An 18,694-nucleotide genomic window follows, 5' to 3' on the forward strand; every position below is an offset into this window, starting at 1 on the left:
GGCACTTGAGGCTTAAGCCCTCCTGTGGGCCACCTCTTGGCTTCCCCAGAGTGGGGGGAGGGGGCGGCGTGCCCAGGTCCCCGGGCTCGTGGCGTCGTCTCCCAGCTGGGCCCAGGCTGCTCCGGGAAGGCGCCTAGGCTTCCCCCGTGGGAGCCGGCCGCAGCCGCCCGCCCCGGGCATCTGCCAGCCCAGCGGCTCCCTCCGCGTGGCCGTTGCGGGGTGCAGGGGCGGAGGCCCCTGAGCCCACCACCCCAAAGCTGGGGCGGGGGACAGGGGCTCCAGGAACTGCTGCCGCGGCTGTGCCCCGGCGTGGCGGCCCGAGCCCCCGCGGGAAGCGGGACAGGGCGCCGGGCTCGGAGCTAGCGCGGGGCGCCGCCGCTCCCAGCGTGCCCCGCGCGCGCCCCAGCCGCCGCGCACGCCGGGAGTTGTAGTCCCCGGAGCCGCGGCGGGCGGGCGCATCGCCCCGTGCCTCAGTTCCCCGAGTCGCCTATCCTACGAGCTGCTGCAGAGGTCCCGCCCCCCGCCCCGGGCACGGCGCGGGGGGCGCCCGCAGCTCGCAGAGCCCCCGGCGCCCTCCAGCCCCGCGCCCGCCCGGGGGAGCCGGAGCCGGAGCCGGAGCAATGTACAAATCCCTTTATTGTCTCGTCCTCCACAGACGACTGGCGCGGGACGGGCACCGGGTGCTGGCAGTGGCCCCGGCGGCGGCGGCCGGCGCGGGGCAGTCCCGTGAGGCGGCGGGGGCGGCCCGAGCCCGGCCCGGCCCGGCCCGTCTCCGCCCGGGGGAGCGGGCGGCACATGCAAAGCGCCCGGGGGCCGCGCAGCCCCCGGGGCGGGGCGGGGCGGGGCGGGGCCGGGCCGACGGGGAAGCGGCGCCACGGACACGACACGACACGACACGACACGGGCGGGACAGGGCTGCTCCCGCGGGCGGGGCCGCGGGCGGCGGCGGACACGAGACGGGCGGGGGGCGGCGGCGCCCCCGGGCGAGACGCGGACACGTGGGGCAGGCGCCCGCCCCGGCTCGGGGGGTCGAGTATTGCCGTCTAACTGATATGGCTTTAACTAGGGGGCACGGGGGGGGCTTCCGGGCGGCCCACGCGCCGGGCCGGGCCGGGGGCGGGCAGGCGGCGGCGGGGGCCCGCGTGCCCACCCGGGGGTGCCCTGCTCCGCGGGGCCGGGCGGGGGGCGCGGGCGCCCCGGGGAGCGGGGCCCAGCTGGCAGTGCCCACCCGATGCCGGCCCGTGGCTGCGGGCACGACCCCCGGGCGCCGGGGCTGGGGCGAGGGGAGGAAAAGAAAAGGGGAAGAGGGGGCGGGGCGGGGGTCACTTCTTGAACATGTCCTGGAGGGGCCCGGGCAGGTACTTGAGCACCGTGTCCAGGATGCTCTCCTCCTCGTCCTCGTCCTCGTCGCCGCAGCCCGCCGGGATGGCCTTCTTGGGGCGCGTCAGGCTGCCCTCGCAGGGCTGCTCCAGCGCCGCCTTCTCCTCCGCCTCCTTCTCCTCCTTCTTCTTCAGTCCGTACTGCGGGGACACCGGGGTGAGCGCGGCCCCAGTCCTCGCCAGCCCTCCAGGGAGTGCCCCGAGCCTCGCACCCATCCCCGTGGCATCCCGCCGCATGGAGGCAGCCTGCCCCCCCGGAGGAAAGTGGGTCTCTGCCCTTTGCCCCTGCTTGCTCAGCTCGGAGCTGGGCCACGGGGCTCCTGGCTAGGCCCTCTCTGACCCCTGCCCCAGCGGGGTGCGGGGCTGGGGTAATGGGCTCAGCTGCCCGGGGGTTTTGCTCCATCCAGCCCCAGGATGCTCCTTCCAGGTGCCCAGAAACGCGCTGCAGGGCCCAGGGGTGGTGGCGGAGCCCCAGGCCCTGTCTTGGCCCACGCACCTTGTCGCGGATCTGCTGCCGGACCTTCTCGCGCTCGGCCTCCATGCGGGCGTGCTTGGCCTTGCGCTCCTCCTCCTGCTGGCGCAGCGCCTCCTGCCGCTCCTCCTCCTTCTTCTGGGCGTCGGGGTCCTTCTCCTCCTCGCCCCCCAGCATCTTGCCCATGTCCTTGGTGGCTCCTGCCCGGGCAGCAGGGCTGTGTCAGTGCCGGGGACCCTGCGCCTTCCCCCGCCCGGGCCTGACCGAGCTGCCCAGCTCTCCCTGCCCTGCCCGGAGCCGGTGGCCGAGCCTGGCAGGGCGCGATGGGCTCCGCATGGTGTGAAGTGAACACAGCCTGCTGAGCGACCCCGAGGGCGCTGGGCCCACAGTGTTTCTCACGGCTGGGCCTGCTGGCACAGGAAAGCCCCTGTGCTCCAGCATCCTGCCCTGGTATCGCAGGCCCAGCCTGCGGCCCTGTTGCTCTGCTGAGAGCCTCGGGGTCCCTCCCTGCCCCTTTCCCCTGGCTCCTTCCCTTCTCTTCCAGCCCCCGCGATGCAGAGATCCATTCTCCACCCCTTCCCTTGACCCTGCATCTGGGGTCGCCCCTCCAGCCACCCCGAAAGCACTGCCGGGGGCATGAAACCCGGCAGGCCTGTGGTGCCTTGGGGATGCAGCAGAGCCCACTTGCAGCTACTGGAGGGGGCAGAGGGAAGGGGCTGGGGAGCAGAGCCGAGGAGGGCAGCTGGGGGGGCACAGGACCAGCTCCACCAGGCAGCCGTGGGGCAGGGGGAGCTGTCAGCGCCTCTCTTGGGCTCAGCCCCTGTGCCAGAACAGCCCCAGGCCAGGCTGCCTCTTCCTGGCTGTCGGGCAACAGCCGCAGCCCTGCCTGAGCCTGGGGAGGGGTATGGTGCGGGGGCGTGTATCCACGGGGGGGGCACAGAAGGCTGCTCTCAGCTGCAGCCAGCCTCCCCCCCGGACAGAGAAGGGCGAGAGCAGATGGGAAACCGGAGGCCTGGGGCTCCCCTGGCAGAGCCCAGCAGGCAGTGCCAGCGCAATCGGGCTGGAGAGGAGGTGGCCAGCTGGTCCCTGCCAGCGCAAGCCAACCTGGCTGCACCCCGCTGCTAGAGCAGAGCGCGGTGGGAACCGGGGGGCCGGGGCCGGTGGAAGTCTGCAGGGCGCTGGCTCAGGGCAGCTTCCCCCAGGCGGAAAGGGGGCGAGGGCTCAAGGAGGAGAGTCTGGACGCTGGAGGCGGGTGCTGATGTGTGTGCAGCTGCTTCCTTTCGCAAGGCCCCGGCTCCTGGGGGAGAAGGGAACATGGGGGCACCTGCAGGCTTAGAGCCTGGTGGGGGCTGGAGAAGGCCTCAGGTCCTGTCTCCAGGGAGGCAGAGGGCACGGTTGGCAGAGCCAGCTGGACGGTGCTGAGTTCTCCCCGGGTTCCTCCCCTGGACCTGCAGCAGGCCCTAGGCTGTAGAGGGGAAAGGGGGGCCCAGCAGCAGGGCGGCTGGTGCCAGCAAGGAGCTCCCCTGGGCCTGCAGGCCTTGATGTGGCAGTGTGGGAGCCTGGGCTGGGCACCTCGGGGAGCGGGTGCAGCAGGGAGGCAGGTGGCACTGGCTCCCAGAGCACTTTGTCAGCATTTAGGAGCTACAGACTCGGTGCTGGGTCCCGGGGGACTCCAGGGTCTTTCATCTCTCCCAGCTCTGGCCCCCCCCCCCCACTGCTGCTGTGACTCATCGCATGGAGCTGGAGCCAGCCAAGCCCGTCCTGCAGCCCAGGAACCCGGGCATGGTGTGGGGCTGGGGGGCGCTCCTGCCTGGGGCCGCAGTGCACAGGCTGAGATCTGAGCGCTCCTGGCAGGCCGGGGAACGCCTCTGCCCCAGGCAGCAGCGGGGAAATCCTGGCCAGGGTCTCCCCCATGGCCGAGCAGGACCCAGCAGCGTGCGCCTTCCGCAGGGGGTCCCTGGCACGGCTGCAGGCTGGGGGCAGATGGGAAGCGGTGCGGGTGGGTGCGCGCCGCCCACTGTGCGACGCAGGGGGACTTACCGCCAAGAGCCTGCTTCATCACGAAGTCCATGCTGCTGGCCTGGTTAGCGAGCTCTAGGCACTGGCAGAAAGCTCATCCAGCGCTCCAGCCGCAGCCTGCGGATCAGAGGCCACCTGGGAGGGCAGAAGAGGCCGGTGAGAGGGTCTGGAGCAGGGCAGGGGCCCGGCGCTCCCCGAGGAGCTAGGCCCGGAGCGATGCTCCTGGCAGAGGTGGCCCAGCGGGGAGAGGACAAGGCCAAGGGGAGGGCTCCAGCCCCAGCGCTGGCGGGAGCAAAGGCCGGGGGGTGGGGGGCAGGTCCCAGGGCTACTCCACGGCTCAGCCTCCCTGCTCGCCCCAGATGGAGGCAGCCGGCGGCGCCGGACGTCCTGCTTCGGAGTCAGGAACCCGCGCCCGGTGCCAGGCCCCTGCACCTGCCTCCGGCTGCCGTCGCTCGGTCGCTGATACGCCCGCTCCGCTGTCTCGTCACCTCCGTTGTGAGCACCCGCAACCACACCCGCACTGCACAGACATACACACGCGGCGCAGAACTGTACAGACTCCGGTGTTCACTCTCCCCGTCTTCCTCTGTCTCACACACGTGCACCAGACAGATACACGCACACATGCATATACACACTGCACTGATACACACACATTGCACAGATACACGCACACACTTCCCAGACACACACACACGCATATGCATACTGCACAGATGCGCGCGCGCACACCACAGCACTGCAGACTGGTGTTCACTCCCACCTTCCTCCTGCACACCCCCCCCCCCCCGCACGGGTTCCACTTCTTGCTTTTCCTTTCTCCCCCTCACACGCGTGAGGTGAACGGGCCCGGCCCCAAGCCCACGCACCCCAGACAGATGCCGCCTGGGCTCCCAGGGCAGGGGCTTGTCCCAGGCTTCCTCCCGGCTGGCACGTTGCCGGGAGCGGGCACCGACTGTGGCAGCTGCAAGCCCCAGCCAGAGCCTGCCGCCCGTGCAGACAGGGCCCTCCCCCCCGGCCCCGGATGGCACGGCTCTTCTCTGCTGGCAGATGCCCTTGCCTTCCTGCCAGCAACGAGCGGAGCTGGGCCCGTGCCACGGTGTGTGCCCCCGCCCACAGGCCGTGTGCTCCGCTTGGCAGAACAGGGTCAGAGCCGCTCTCTAGAAAGCCGGGGAAGACGCTCAGCGCAGCCCGGGGGCTTCCCGCTCCCAACGCCCAGGTCCCTGTGAGCCCAGCACAGAAGTGCCACCTCTGCCCGTGCAGGTAGCGGGCAGACCCACCACGAGGGAGAACCAGGTATCAGGGGGATTTGGCACCTGCCGAAGCCAGCGGGACAGGGCGCTTGCACCTTTGAGGCAACCCGGGTCAGTGGCAGGGCAGGGGCTTGTCCCAGGCGTCCTCCGGCTGGGCTCATCCGTGCAGCCCCTGCTCTTCCAGCCGGCACCAGTTCGTCCTGGTGCAGAACCAGGTCCTCCCTCCAAGATCCAGGCAGTGGGTCACGGAGCAGACCGGCTGCGCGCCTGGCCCCGGGTGGAGCAGCCGGCTGCAGGCGCGGCCCCGCGGCCCGTGTCCCTGCGCCCCTCACCGCCGGGAGCCGCACGCGCAGCCTGCCGGGCCCCGTGGCTCTGCCCCCCGCGCGGCCCGCGGCCGGGAGCTGCTGCCCGCGCGGATCCCCGCGCCGCGTCTCGCCGGCTCCGGCCCCGGCCCGGGGCGCCCGCTGGGGCCGCCGGAAAGCAGCGGACAGGGCCGTGCCCGGAGGGGCCCGCGTGGCTCCGTCCTGCCGGCGCGGGGCTGGAGCCGTCCCGCAGGCAGGCCCGCCAGGCTGCCTCACCTCCGTTCCTGAAGACCCGCGGCTTTCAGCTGCTTTCCGGGCTTGAACCTGTTGGCCTCGGGCTCGGGCCCGGCCCCGGCCCCGCCTGGGCCAGCTCAGGGTGCCCCGGGCTGCCGGGCCCGAGCAGGGCGCCGGCTGCGTGCCCACCTCGGAGGTGGTGTCTGGTGCCCGTGCCTCGGGGCGAGAGGAGGGGAGACCTCGGCTCTGCCCACGCGAGACGCCGCTGCGGCTCGGGCATCGCGGGGCTCCCGGGAAGGGGCCGGGGGCGCCAGGGAGGGGAGGCGCAGAGGCCCCAGCCCGTGCGGCTTCTGCATGCCAAGGGGCCCGAGGGCCCCCGGGGCGGAGCAGATCCGGCGCGGGAGTCGCCCCCGGCGGCTGCCGGTCCTGCCCGGGCCCCGCTGGGCCTCGCATGCGGCAGGACAGGGCGGCCTCGCTGCCTGCCCCGGGCCAAACGGAGCTGCGGCGACCCGGGGAGTGGGAGCGGCCAGGAGGACGGCTTGCACACCCTGGGCTGCGGGGCCTGGCCCTGCACACACACCCATCCACGTGCACACACACGCACATGCAGGGGGAGCTCCCTCTGCATTGCACTCCCGCCCCGGACCCTCTCAGATGCCGAGACCAGCCTCCAGCAGCAAGGACACGCGTGGGACCCAGAGCCGGGCAGGGGCAGGGCTGCTCCACGCGCGGGTTCCCGGGGGAGCCTCCCGGCCGGGGGGGGGCGGGTCCGTCCCGCATTGCCCGGGGCCGGGGGCGCTCCGCAAAGTTTCCCCGCGCTGCAGGCAAGCGGGGCCGGGATGCGGCTCCGGACCGCGACCGGGGGCCGGCTGGGCTCCCCCCGGGGGGGCGCGGGGCAGGGCCGGGCGCACTCACCGGTGTCCGCAGCCGCGCGGAGCCGCCGCCGCCGCCGCTCGCAGTCCCGCAGCTCCGCCGCGCCGCTCCCGCCTCCCGCTCCCGCCTCCCTGCCCGCAGCTCCGCCGCCCCGCCCCGGGCCCCGCCACCTCCCCCTGCGGCGGGCGGGGAGACGCGGGTGGGCGCGTGCGGGCGGCTGTGCGACCCGCCTGGTACACACACTGGTGTGAGTGTGCGTGTGTGGAACCCACGTGCTGTGTGTGTGCGTGTGTAACCCGTGTGGCGTGTATTTGTGTGTGTGTGCGTGCACGCGTGTAGCCCATATGCTATAGATCCTGGTGTGTGTCTGCATGAGTGTGTCTTTGTGTAACCCATACGCTATAGATCCTGGTGTGTGTGTGTGAGTGTGTAAGCCATGTGGGACAGACACTGGCGCGTATGTGTGTGCGTGCGTGCACGTGTGTAGCCCGTATGGTAGAGACACTGCTGTGTGTGTGTAGGTGTATGAGTGTGCATGTGTGTAACCCACATGCTATACACACTGGTGTATGTGTGTAACCCATGTGGTAGAGACACTGCTCTGTGTGTGTGTATGAGTGTGCATGCGTGTAACCCACATGCTATAGATGCTGGTGTGTGTGTAACCCACGTGGCACAGACACCGCTCTGTGTGTGCGTGCGTGAGCATCCGTGTGCGTGTGACCCACACGGTACAGATGGTGCTGGGTGCGTGTACACGCCCCTGTGCTAGCGTATTTCGGCACCTACAGGTGCATGGGGGGGCAGGGACACCTCCCACTGAAATAATCCCTGCACCCCCCGCCGAGCCCACCCAGCGCCGCCCCCCAGCACGGCCCCGCGCAGGGGCCAGGGCCGCGCACGCCGCGCCCGGTCGGAGCGGAGAGGGGGCAGGCGCAGCGCGGGCCTGCGGGAGCAGCGCGAGTGTGCCGGGCGCGGGCACACGCGGCCCAGGGCGGCCGCAGGGAGCGGGTGGCCTTGCGGGGTCCGCCCGGCGTGTCCAGACCAGCGCGGGGCTCGCTCCCGGCGTGGCTGCAAGCCCTGCCCCGCCGCGGGCTCCCTCGGGCCGGCGCCGCCGAGCTGCTGCCGGGCCCCGGGGCGTGCGGCCGGGTCACCATGGAAATAGCGAGTGATTCGCGAGGAGCGCGGAGCCGCGGGACGCGACGAGGGAGGCCGCCGAGGGGGTTCCTGCGGCACGGCCTGCGGGGCGCTCCCGCCTGCGGGGGCCGGCCGCTGGGCTCGTGCCTGGCCTCTGCAGCGCCTCGGCTCACCGGGCCCGCGAGCCCCCGCGCCCGCTCCTCCGCCTGCCTGCAAGGCCTGGCTGCGAGCTTCCCCGCCGCGCCGTGCTGCAGCAGGGGCCGGTTCATGTGCCCCCAGCCCCGCCTGCCTCGCAGCCCCGGGGCCAGCGTGCCCGGCGGCACCTCACCTGCGTGTGCGCCCGCGCATGTGCATGCTCTCAGCTCTGTGTGTGTGTACACGCGGGTGTGCGTGCGTATGTGCGCACTGGTCAGCCCTGCCCTGCCCGCTCCTCCCTGACCTTGGGCTCTGCTGTGGCTACCACCGGGTCTTTTCCGCCAGGCACGAAGCTGGGGGGAGGGGGGAGGCCATTAGCCACCTCCCGCCCTAGCTGCCTCCCTAATGGGCTGGAGCACGGTGATTAATGCGGGGAGCGGGGCCGCCGCAGGAGTTACTCGAGAGCGCGATCAATCACCGCTGGCCCAGCACTAATGGCTGCCTGGCAGGGACGGGCGCGGCGGGCGGGGGGGCTTCTCCCAGTGCCCGGGGAGCCCCCGGCGGGGTGGGAGCGCTGAGAGCCGGTGCCAAGGGCTTTGGCAGCCTCCTCCCTGCCCCGCCGGGCACGCATCTGCCGCCCCCTCCGCCTGCCGCCTACCTGCCGCTCGGCCTTCCCCTGCCCGCCGGGCACGCACCTGCCGCCCCCGCCCCGCGCCCCCCGCCCGGCCGCCCCTTGGCACGGCTCTGCCCTCAGCCCCGGCTCCGACCCGCCGCTCGCGGGCAGGAAAAGGCCCGTGGCCTCGGGCCGGGGGGGGCTGGGCCGGGCAGCGCTGGGAGCCCGGGATGACCTCGCTGCCCGGGGGGGGGGGGAGGGGCGGCTCGCTGCTGCCCTCCGGCTGCCCCGGCAGCGCGGTCCCGCGGCCCCCGCACAGACACAGCCCGGCCGCAGCCTCCCCGCCCCGCACTCGTGGGAACAGCCCGCTCCTGGCGCCCGGGACGGGCCGAGCTGCACCCACGAGCCGGGGCACGGGCGGGCTGCTCGACGCGGCAGGGAGCGGCGAGGCCGAGCCACGGGGCGCTGCACCAGGCCGAGGAGGGGGCACGAGCCAGGACATTTTCCTGCTCCGGTTGCCCCCCCGGGCGCAGAGCATTGGCTGCCTGTGCCCCAGCGCCCCGGGACCTGCTCCTGGGCCTGCCGGCTGGCGAGGCATGAGCGGAGAGCGAGCCAGCCGGGCGCGGGGCAGCAAGCCAGCCCCGGCCCCCGGCGCCGGAGGATGAGGCGAGGAGCCCGCGGGGGGGCGGCGCTGCGGCCCGGCCCCTCATGCGGATGCAGAGCACGGGCGGCTCGGACGCTCCGCGCGGCGCAATCGCCTCCCATCTGCACACAGGATATTTAAACCGCGTCCTTTAATAACCAGGCGCGAGCGCGGGGCCGCGGAAGGGCCGGGGGGGTCTTATCGCGCCTGCATCAGCCGTGGCCCGGCATCGGGCTGCGAGGCTGCCTGCGGCTGTGAGCAAGCGGCTTATTTGGGGGAGGGGGCAGGGCGAGGGGGAGGGGAGGCAAGGAGCCCGGTGGCAGGAGATGGATGAGCTGTTCCTGCCCGGCCTGCGGCTCCAGCCGCTCCCTGCATCCGCGGAGCTGCGGCTTGTGCCGGGGAGCGTGGCCAGGCCGAGGGCGGGCGCGCCCCCTCTGCCCCCAGCTCACCCCGCTTCCCCCGGCACTCACCAGCAGCTCGGACAGACGAGAGCCCGCGGGGATGGGCTCTGTGTCCGGCTCTGGGACCCCGGCTCCGGGACCAGCCCGGCACCCCCCCCCGCCGCCGCCGCCGCGGGCCCCTTGAGCCGTGCTATGGAGCAGCCGGCTGCCCCCCCCCGCCGCCGCCGCCGCCGCCTTTCATCTTGCTGCAGCAGCGTTGCAGAGCCCGGTGCGGGGGGCAGCGCTTTCTCCCGGGAAGCGGGGGGGGCACAGCTGCCTGCCCCGGGGACACCCGCCGGGAGGCAGCCGGCGTCAGCCACCACTGTCGGGAAATCAATGGCCGGGTTTCCCTTTGCTGTCTGCAAATGAGCACGAAGCGCCGGGGCGGGCGGTAATTAAAGAGGGTCACGGCGCTTCCGACAGTGCCCGGGCGACGGAGCCTAATTCATGCGGCTCCAGCCTCACAAGAAAGTCGCCCGGTGCCGGCCGCCCGCGAGAGCCGGGCCGCAGGGCCTGCGGGGGTCACGGCCAGCCCAGCCCCGCCCGCAAAGTGCCCCCGCCTGCCCGCTGCCCCCGTGCCCCAGCCCTCCCCAGGGGCAAGCGGGGCTGGCAGCGCCAGGCAGCGGCCGTGCCCCCATCCCGTCCCAACCCCAAATGCCGAGACCCCCGAGCCAGGGCGCCCGGCCGGGCAGGGGGCACGGCTGCTGCCCCCGGGGCTCTCCGGGCCCGCGCGGGGCCGCCCGGGCAGCCAGGGCCGGGGCCCGTGGCACAGCGCTGCCCGGCCCCGGCTTCCTGCCCGCAGCCGTCTTGCCCCAGCTCGGGGCCCTGCACTGCGCAGGATGAGGCCTGGGAATCGCTGCGGCGACGAGCGGGACGAGCGGCGGGCTGCAGGCCCAGCGCAGACAGGGAGGCGCTGCCTGCCCCGCGGCCCAGGGGGAGGTGCGGGGGCTCCTGGGCACCAGGGGATTTGAGCGGAGCTGGGCAGGGGCTGGGCAAGCAGGGGCTGCCCGAGCCCTGCCCCGCGGCGCCCGCGCCCCGCGCCCGGCTCGGGACCCGCACGGGGGCCTGCGGCTCTGCCACGACGCGGGGAGGGGGGGGGGCGGCTCTGCCTCTTGTACGACAAATAATAAAGCGCAGCAGCGGTTCCTTGCCGACCAGCGCAGCGCACCTGCCAGGAGGCATCGCCGAGCCCGTCCATCAGCGCCCGACGGCCCCCCTCCGCCGCCGGGTCCAACGCGACTGCTCGCGGGGCTCGTCCTCCCCGCGCCCCGATCCTGGCGCCAGCGTGGGAGCCGTGCCGGGGGACACGCTCCCCCGGGCAGGATGGAGGAGCTGGGGGGGCTTCCCCCTTCGCCCTGGGGCACCCCCGGACGACACGAAGCAGGCCCGAGCCCAGCGACGGCCGCACAGACCCCAGACCCGAGCCCTACGTGACCTGCCCCGTGGGTCTCAGCAGCCCCTGGACCTGCCGGGCCGACATGCGTCCCGCCGCGCGACGTCCGACGACACGCGTGGGCGTGGGCGTGCGGGACAGGACCGGGCTGCACCAGAGACGCTGCCCTGGGGGTCCGCGGGGGCGGGCTTACCTCCGTCTCCACCCTGGGCCGGGGCTGGCAGGCAGCTGACCCTGGGGAGAGAAGAGGGGAGACGGGTGAGAACCGAGGTGCCCGGCAGCTGCCAGGGGGTCCGGCAGCAGGACCGGCCCGGCCTGGCGATGCCCCGCGCCCTGAGACCCCTCACGCCGGTCCCCGCCTCCAGCCCCGCGCCCTGTGCGAGGCCGAGCGGCCGGAGCCGGTCGCGGAGCCGCGGGCGGCCGGCCGGGGGGGCGCAGCATGCCGGCAGCGAGGCTGATGAGGCCTCCGCTGCCGAGGGGCCCGGCTCCGGCCCTCCCGCCCCGCCCGGGCCCGCCAAGCCCTCAGGCGGGCGTCCAACCGGCCGCCCTTGCCGGCGTGCCGGGCCTCGTGCCCGGTGCGGGGGCGTCCCTAGCGCCGGGGCAGCCTCCTGCCGTCCTGATCTCCCGGCCCCGCTCCACTTGGGGAAGGCTGACCGGGAGGATGCGGCCCTGCGCCGCCCCGGGCAGGCTCCCCGGCATCTCCCGGCTCCCGGGCGGGAGCTCGGCCCCGAGCAGGCCGCTCCGTGCCGCGCGTTGCTGCAGAGACCCGCTGTCCGCGGGGCAGGGGCAGGGGCAGGGGCAGGGGCAGGGGCTCCCCTGCGGCCGGGGGGGCGGCCAGCAGGAGGGATCCAGCCCTGTCCGCACCCACCGCCCAGCTCCCGGGCTCGCCGCAAGCCCTCAGCGCGGGGCTCTGCTGCACTTCTTCCCCTCTCCCGCCCCACAACCTCTGCAGAAAATAATTATCAGGCTCCCTCATCTCAGGGAAGGATTAAAAGTGGTTAACTCAATTTACGCAGGCTTTGTTGTGCCGGCTTTCCCCAGGCTGCTGCACAAGGAGATTTCCACACAGCCACTTAGGCGGCTTTTATCAGGTTGTCTTCTGGAGGTAATTGGGTTTTTCAGGAGCCTGCTTAAAATTCCTAACCCGGCCTCTTAAACAAAACAGAAACAGAGATGGGGGAGCATCTCACACGCGCGTGCACACGCACACGCGCGCGCACTGGCGGTGCAACCCCGGGGAGGGGGCTGGGGCTGCCGCGTCGGCAGAGCCGCCCTGGGGAGGGAGGCAGCAGGTGCAGGAGCAGGTGCAGGTGCAGGAGCTGAGCACGGAGAGGGCACTGTGCCAGGCGGGCAGGTCCCAGCGCTGGGGAGCACGAGGGGAGGAGCGCGGGTCGCCGCCGTGCCGGGCGCCCTGGGCACCGGGCTCCATGCACCCCCTGGCCCTCGGCGGGGGCAGGAATCGCATCACCCGCCCGCTTCCAGCCCCACGCGGGGCCACGCACAGTGCCCAGGGCCGGGGACGCCGGGAGCACCGGGGGCCAGCGCGGGTGGGACGAGGCGCAGGGAGCAGCGCCGGGCACTCGCAGGGCAGCGCTGGCTGCTCCCCGGCGCACACGGACCCGGCCCCCCGCAGCCGAGTGTCGCGCCCCGGTGCACGCACCGCTTGCACGGGCGCCGCCGGCCGGGTCCGGCTCTGCCCCGCGTCCCGGGGGAGCCGCTCGGCGCAGCCAGGTGAGGCCCTCCGGCCTCTCTCCAGCCGGGCCGCGCGGGAGGAGAGGGGCGATGCCCCTGGCCTCCCCGCCACCATGAGATTTGCAGGCTTGAAAAGCAAACACAGGGCACGGGGATGCGGCGGCCACGCAGCCTGCACTGGGGCCCGCGTGCAAGTGGTCTGCTGCAACACCCGGGCTCCGCAGCCTTGCACGTCTCTCCCGGGCGGGGGCTGCGCTCCCCGGTCCCCGGGCTCAGCGGCGGCGGCCCTGGCAGACAAGGCGCAGGGCGTTTCCTTGGCTCCGGGCACGGAGCAGTGCAGCAGAGCGCTGTCTACACCAGGGCCCTGGCAGCAGAGAGCCAGCTCCCTCGAGCTGGGCTCCCCGCACGGCCCGTCCGGCTCTAGGGCTCCTCCTTCAGCGGAGCTGAAGCCCCAGTGTAATGCGTGCCACGGAGACCCCGACCCCGGCCTGCTGCTGGGAGGTGGGCAGGCGCCCGGGCCGGGGCTCCCGAGCTCTCCAGGGGCTGGTGCTGGAGCCCAGGGGCCCTGAGCCTGCCAGGACAACCCTGCCCTTGGGGGAGCCGGCGGGGCCGGCGCCAGAGGGGGCCCACATTTAGCTTCCCCCGGGGCTGGACTCCCTGATGAGGCAGGTGAGAGCTGGGCCTGGCCCGCGCCTGCAGCCCAGCTGGTGCAGCTCCTCGGGGGGCCAAGCCCTGCAAGCGGGGGCCGGGGGCCGAGATCGCTGGGACCGCGTCTCCCCCCGGACCGGGTCGCATGGAGCTGGGCCGGACCCTGCCCCGGGGGAGCCTGCAGCCGCCGCAGGTACCTACCTGGGGTGCCCGCTGCCTCGGGCCAGCTAACACGACAGGTCCTGCACGCTGGGGCCGGGCATCGGGGGAGCTCGGCGCCTGGAAGAGAGGGGACAGGGTGAGGGCTCCGTGCCTGCACCCCGCCAGCCCCGGCCCGCTCTGCTGCGGACGGAGGCGCAAGGCGGGCGCGCTGGACTCCGCTGGGCAGCCCTCGGCTCCCATCCGCAGAGCTGCAGCAGGCCCGGGCCCGCTTCCCCCGCGCGCCTTCCCGGGTGCGGCCGGGCACTGGCGCGACCCGCAGCCGAGGAGCGGTGGGAAGGGCATCGTGCCCCTTGGAGGAGGCAGGGCCCGGGCTGCGGGCAGGGAGCGGGGAGCAGGCCCCTGGGAGCTCGTGTCCCACAGGTGCGTGGGGGCCGTGTTCAGGAGATGCCTCTGGGCTTGGCCCACATCCCCCCCCCAGGCAGCCCGGCCCCTGGCACGCGGCGTGGGGTCTCCGCGACCGCACGTGGCAGCCGCGCGGCTGCAACGAGCCCCGCCGCCGTGGGGCCCCGCGGGCCAGGCCTGTCTCGCACCACCGGCGCGCGCGGTGAGGCCACGAGCTGCCCCGGGTGGGTGGGGGCTGGCAGGGCCCAGCCCCGCGCGGCGGACGTGCGCGGCGATGGCTGGCCGGAAGGGGCAGTAACAGCGGCCCCCGCCCGCCAAGGCCAAGGCCGAGGCCGCGGCCCCCGCTCCTGGAAGTGGGCCCAGGCAGCGCCGAGGCGGGGGCGCGAGGGGCTGGGGCCAGGCGGGGACCCCGCCCCGGGCGTGCCCCACAGCACCACCCCACAGGTCGTTGCTCCATCGCTCTGTTGCAAAAGTGCATCATCACTCTGCCCTAGCAACATCACGCCACTGCCATGGCAACCTGCTGTGACATCACCTGCCAACTGCCTCCTGACCGCAGAGAGCGCCCCCCAGGGCACTTCGCGGCTCTACGGGGGCAGATGCATGGGCACGGCCCGCTCCCTGCCCCCTTCTGAGCGCGCCTCCGGTGCGGACACGGGCTCCGCAAATCGCAGGCGAACAGATGACCCCAGGGACCAGCGCGACTCCGGAGCGCGAGCTGCACCGCGGGGCTGTCGGCGGCGCCTGCACGTGCAACAGCGCTGAAGAGCAAGGCGGCTGCCACGGCCGCAGGGGCAGGAGCCCCGGTCCCGCCGGCCGCCCCTGGCCGCCTGCCATGGCCGGCAGGGCGCAGCAGCCGCGCTGGGTCGGGGGTGCCGGGGGCCGGGCGAGATCCTCCCGGCCCCAGCACGAGCTCCGGCCGCTTCCTCGGGGGTGCGAGACGGGCCGGGGGCTGCTCAGGCCGGGGGGAGGCGGCGCCGGGGCCGCGGGGACGCCCGAGGGGCGAGGCCGGAGCAGGCGGGAGCCAGACCCCGGGGAGCGCCGGGACGCGCCGCCCGGTACCAGACGGCCCAGCCGGCCGGGCCCCGGCGCCGTCTCCATGGCGATCCGGAGACCGCCCCCCCCCGCGCGCCCGGGCATGCCGGGAAGGGCGGCGTGGTCACTCCCTGCCCCTGCGGCCGGGGCCGGGGCCCGGGCACAGGCGCCGGCGAGCGGGTGCGGGCGAGGGGCTGGGGCTGGGGCGACGAGCCCCGAGGGGGCTCAGCTCCCCGCCAAGGGCCGGGGTCAGGCCGTGACTCCGTCCGCACGGCACGGCCCGCGCCGCGGCAGAGCAGCCAGGGCCCGGCCGCGTGCCCCAGTAGCTGGGTGCGTCCCCTTTCCCGCTTCCCCGCGCGCCGGCCGCCGTGGAGAGGGCGGTGCGCAGGCGAACGACTCTTTGGCTCTCTGTTCTGCCGCCCCGGCCGCCCCCCGCACACCCACCCACGGAGGGCAGTGTCCCCGAGCGCATCCCCCCGCCTGCCGAGGGACTGCTTTCAGTCCGCACGCGTTTCCACGAGCCCATCCCGTTTTGGGCACCCTGATCCGAGGACACTTCCCGGGGGCCTCGGGGAGCTGCGCCATGCCAGCGCTGCCAGGTGGGCAAACACCTACGCACGATTCACAAGTTACACTCAGGCTTTCAAACAGTAATCTGGAGTGTCAAGGCCAGTCGGCGCTGCTGTGGGCTTGCTGAGCTCTTTGCAAGAGAAGAATAGCTCTGGCATTTTTCTGCCATGAAAACAACAAGCAAAAGCTCAGAGCTGGCATTTCCTGGGAGGGCCTGGAGGCTGGAAAGGTTGTGAACCACCGCTCCCTAACCGCTGTGCATGTCGCAGCACTGCGGGCAGCCCCCGGGCTCGGCAGCGACATTGTCTGGGCGGCTTCAAGAGGGCAGCTCCTGCCTGGAGCAGGCGCGGGCCTAGCTGAAGCCTCCTGAGGCCCCGCACCCCGGGGCTCGGGGACTACATCGCGCCTCGCTCGTACTCATGCTCCTGCGTGGCAGCGGCCCAGGCTGGAGGAGGCTGCAGAGGCACCGCCGCTCTGCCGGAGACCTGGGCTGAGCTACAGGCTGCTGGGACCTGGGTGCAGGCTGCCAGGCTCCTCCGGGCACCTGGGCACAGACTGCCCCGGAGCCCAGCTCTGGGTGCCTGCCTGGGCTGGCAGCGGAGCGGCGAGGGCAGCACAACCTCCCTGCCTCGGCGAGCAGGCGTCGGGAGCGCAGCAGGATGCCGAGGAAGCCGGCTCCTGCCAAGCCTCTTGCTGCTTTCCAGGGAAGATGGGCTGCCAGGAGAGGCTGGTGGCTCAGGGCCAGGCGCCCGGGGTTTTACGCTTGGCTCTGCCACCGCCCCGCTGTTTGACCTTGGCTGGGTCACGCCGCCTCCATCTGCCTCCTGCCCGGTCTCCTTCAGCTCGGGGGCTCACCCAGGAAGGGCCTGACAAGTGGAGCGCCTCCCTGCGTGGCCCCACGGCAGGAGGGGATGACACACAGGCCCCCCCCTGGACCTGGGGAAGGACCCCGCACCCAGTGCTGGCCGGGTGCCCCCTCCCTGCACCCCATTTCTCCTACTGGCGTCAAAGGGGTGCAAGGCTGGGGACCTCAGCCCATCCCACCCAGCCTGGCGCGCCACAACACACTCACCCCCTGCCCACCCCCAAAGCCTTTGCCAAGTCCCCCCCACAACCACACGTAGCAGCTGCACCTCCAGTCACCCCTGCACCATCCAGCCCAGCTGCCCAGAGCTCCTTCCCGCCCCCGGTCCGGCTGCACCGACCCCCTCTCCCAGGCCCCCAGCCCTGCGGCCGGCGAGCACCCTCCCCTGCCCCGTCTTCCCGAATGGGCCGAGCCCGGGTTGGGGCCGGGGCGTCGTCCTGCCGAAACCTGGCGCCGCTCGTTGCCTTCCCGCGTGGGGCCCGCTCCTGCGGGCTGGCTGCGTGCTGCCCCGCCAGCGCTCGCGCGAGCGAGTGTGAGCCGCGCCTCGGCGAGGCGTTAATAGCGGAGCCTCCGCGGGGTCATTCCCGCCGGCGTGTCGTCACGCGAGGCCGTCACGGAAACACGCGCGCAGGAGCAGCCGGCAGCACGCGGCTGCGGGGAGCTCGCTTACCCCGCGGCCTGAGCCCCGTGGCAGCGAGGGCCGGGGGCGCCCCCGAGCCAGGCCCAGTGCGCCGGACCAGGGGGAAGGCACTGCCCCCCGGCCCACGGCCGCAGTGGCCGGCTGCTGCGCTCCGGGATCGGGGCCGCTGCCTCCCACCGTCACCCTCTGCGATAACCCGCCTCGGAGGCCCCAGCCAGCCCCTCTGAGACGCCGGTGTCCCTGCTGGAAATCAAAAGCCGCCCCCCGCAGCCTGGCGCCAAGGTTTCCTGGCGAGCCGCTCGAGCAGCCCCGGGGCGAGGAGGCGATGCAGCGGCGTCTAAACCGGGGGCTGCCGCTCAAAAGCCCGCGCTGGGGGCCGCTCTGGGGAGGGGAGTCGGCGGCGAGCTGTGGGAAGGAGGCGGGGGACCGCCCCGGGGGTCACAGGGTGCCCGGCACGGGCCGGGAGAGGGACCCGCAGCGCCGGGGCAGCGAGAGCGCGGCGTGTGCGGGCGCGGGCACGGCCCGACCCGAAGCCACGGGCGCCGGCTGCTCAGCCCGGGGGCAGAGCCCCGCGCCCCGCCGCCCGCAGCGAGGGCCCGCCTCTCGCCGCCGCGGGGCAAACCCGGGCCCCGCGCGCCGCCAGCCCCGGGCTGACTTCCTGCAGGCAGCAGCGGGCTTCCCGCCGGCCACGGCGGCGGCCCGTCCTCTCCCGCGCTCCCGAGCAGGCCCCTGCCCGGCGGGACCCCTCCCCGCGCTCCCCGGCCCGGCTGCTCGTCCCTACGGCGCTTACGTAAGAGCCGGCGGCGGGAGCCCCCCCGCGGGAGCTGTCCGCGCCGCGGTGCTGAACCGGCGGGCGCCGGGACCTGCCGCCCGGCAAGGGGGCCGCCCCCACCCGCAGCCCCGGTGCTGAAGCCCGGCCGGGCGGCCGCCCCGCTTGCGCCTGCGGAGGCCGCGCCCCGCGGCACCGGGGCCGCACCAACCTGGGAGCCGGGCCGGGGTGGCGATCCGGGGCCGCCGCTCGCTGTCCGCGCCGCGCCGCGCCGCCGGGGGGGCGCCGCCGGGGGGGCGAGCGACGAGAATAGCTCCGCGCCCCGCGCCTGCAGCGCCCGAGTGCGGGCGGCGCCGAGCTCGCCCGGGCGGGGCCGGCCTGTGCGGGGCTGTGCGGGGCGGGGCCGCGCTGTGCGGGGCGGGGCTGGCCAGGCCACCTGCAGTGCCGGGCCATGGCAGACGCCTGCCCGGGGGGGCATCGGGGGAGACCGGGCAACTCTGGCCCCGGGGCTCCCCCCTTCAGCACGCCAGTGCCAGCTGGGCTCCCCAGCCTGCCGGGAGCTTGACCCCCACGGGTGTCCCCAGAGGTGCTGGGCGGCTTCTGCAGCACGGCCAGGGGTCTTTACCCCACCCTGGGGCCCACATTTGTGCCCCCAGCCATTGGCCAGGAGCTCCGGGGTTGGGCCCTTTCCAGGCTGGCAGGGGATCCAGGAAGCGGTGGGAAGGGGCTGGTAGTGGATCCCGTGGCAGGCAGACCTCCCGGCTATGCAGGAGCTGGGCAGGGAGCTTGGAGAGCAGGGATCCCGGCAGCCCAGCTCCATCCCAGCAGGTGTGGCCAGCCCGTCCTTGCTCAAGGGCAGGTGGGGAGAAATGCAGCCACAATTTCTTGGGGAAAGAGCCATTTCTTGGTCAGTGCGGCCCATAGCAATGGTCCTGCCGTAGAGCCCGGCAGCTGCAAAGGGAGAGGAGAAAACACCCTGGGAAGCAGCTGCACTTCCCTTGACAAAGCTTCAAGGGCT

The 18,694-nt window shown here is 73.9% G+C and overlaps 1 protein-coding gene across 3 annotated transcripts; it reads right to left on the reverse strand.

The window, feature by feature from the left end:
- Positions 1-618: 618 nt before the first annotated feature.
- On the reverse strand, positions 619-18,169 carry CPLX2 (complexin 2). Of its 3 annotated transcripts, XM_090064826.1 has the most exons (6): positions 17,888-18,046; positions 13,435-13,512; positions 11,087-11,127; positions 3,892-4,005; positions 1,876-2,051; positions 619-1,520 (listed from the first exon to the last, which is right to left on the reverse strand). In XM_090064826.1, exons 4-6 carry the CDS (start codon positions 3,920-3,922, stop codon positions 1,323-1,325), a joined length of 405 nt encoding a protein of 134 aa, XP_089920952.1. In that variant the 5' UTR covers positions 3,923-4,005; positions 11,087-11,127; positions 13,435-13,512; positions 17,888-18,046; the 3' UTR covers positions 619-1,322. The 3 variants fall into 3 exon arrangements, with proteins under 3 accessions (XP_089920952.1, XP_089920954.1, XP_089920951.1); XM_090064828.1 differs by lacking the exons at positions 11,087-11,127; positions 13,435-13,512; positions 17,888-18,046 and adding an exon at positions 6,575-6,659; XM_090064825.1 differs by lacking the exons at positions 619-1,520; positions 1,876-2,051 and having other exon boundaries at positions 3,922-4,005; positions 17,888-18,169.
- Between the last annotated feature and the right edge of the window lie 525 nt (positions 18,170-18,694).

The sequence above is a fragment of the Crocodylus siamensis genome, chromosome 10 (genome assembly GCF_052110815.1).
Source record: "Crocodylus siamensis isolate JL-2025a chromosome 10, ASM5211081v1, whole genome shotgun sequence".
NCBI lineage: Eukaryota > Metazoa > Chordata > Crocodylia > Crocodylidae > Crocodylus > Crocodylus siamensis.

What these genes read in the sequence shown, in the direction of transcription:
- CPLX2 (XM_090064825.1), bottom strand. Translation starts at nt 18,154, where the DNA reads ATGCCCCCCCGGGCAGGCGTCTGCCATGGCCCGGCACTGCAGGTGGCC. An exon ending in CGAGGCAGCGGGCACCCCAG is followed by an intron (nt 11,128 to 13,434) that starts GTAGGTACCTGC and finishes TTCTCTCCCCAG; the next exon opens with GGTCAGCTGCCTGCCAGCCC. An exon ending in GGCCCAGGGTGGAGACGGAG is followed by an intron (nt 4,006 to 11,086) that starts GTAAGCCCGCCC and finishes CTGCCCTCCCAG; the next exon opens with GTGGCCTCTGATCCGCAGGC.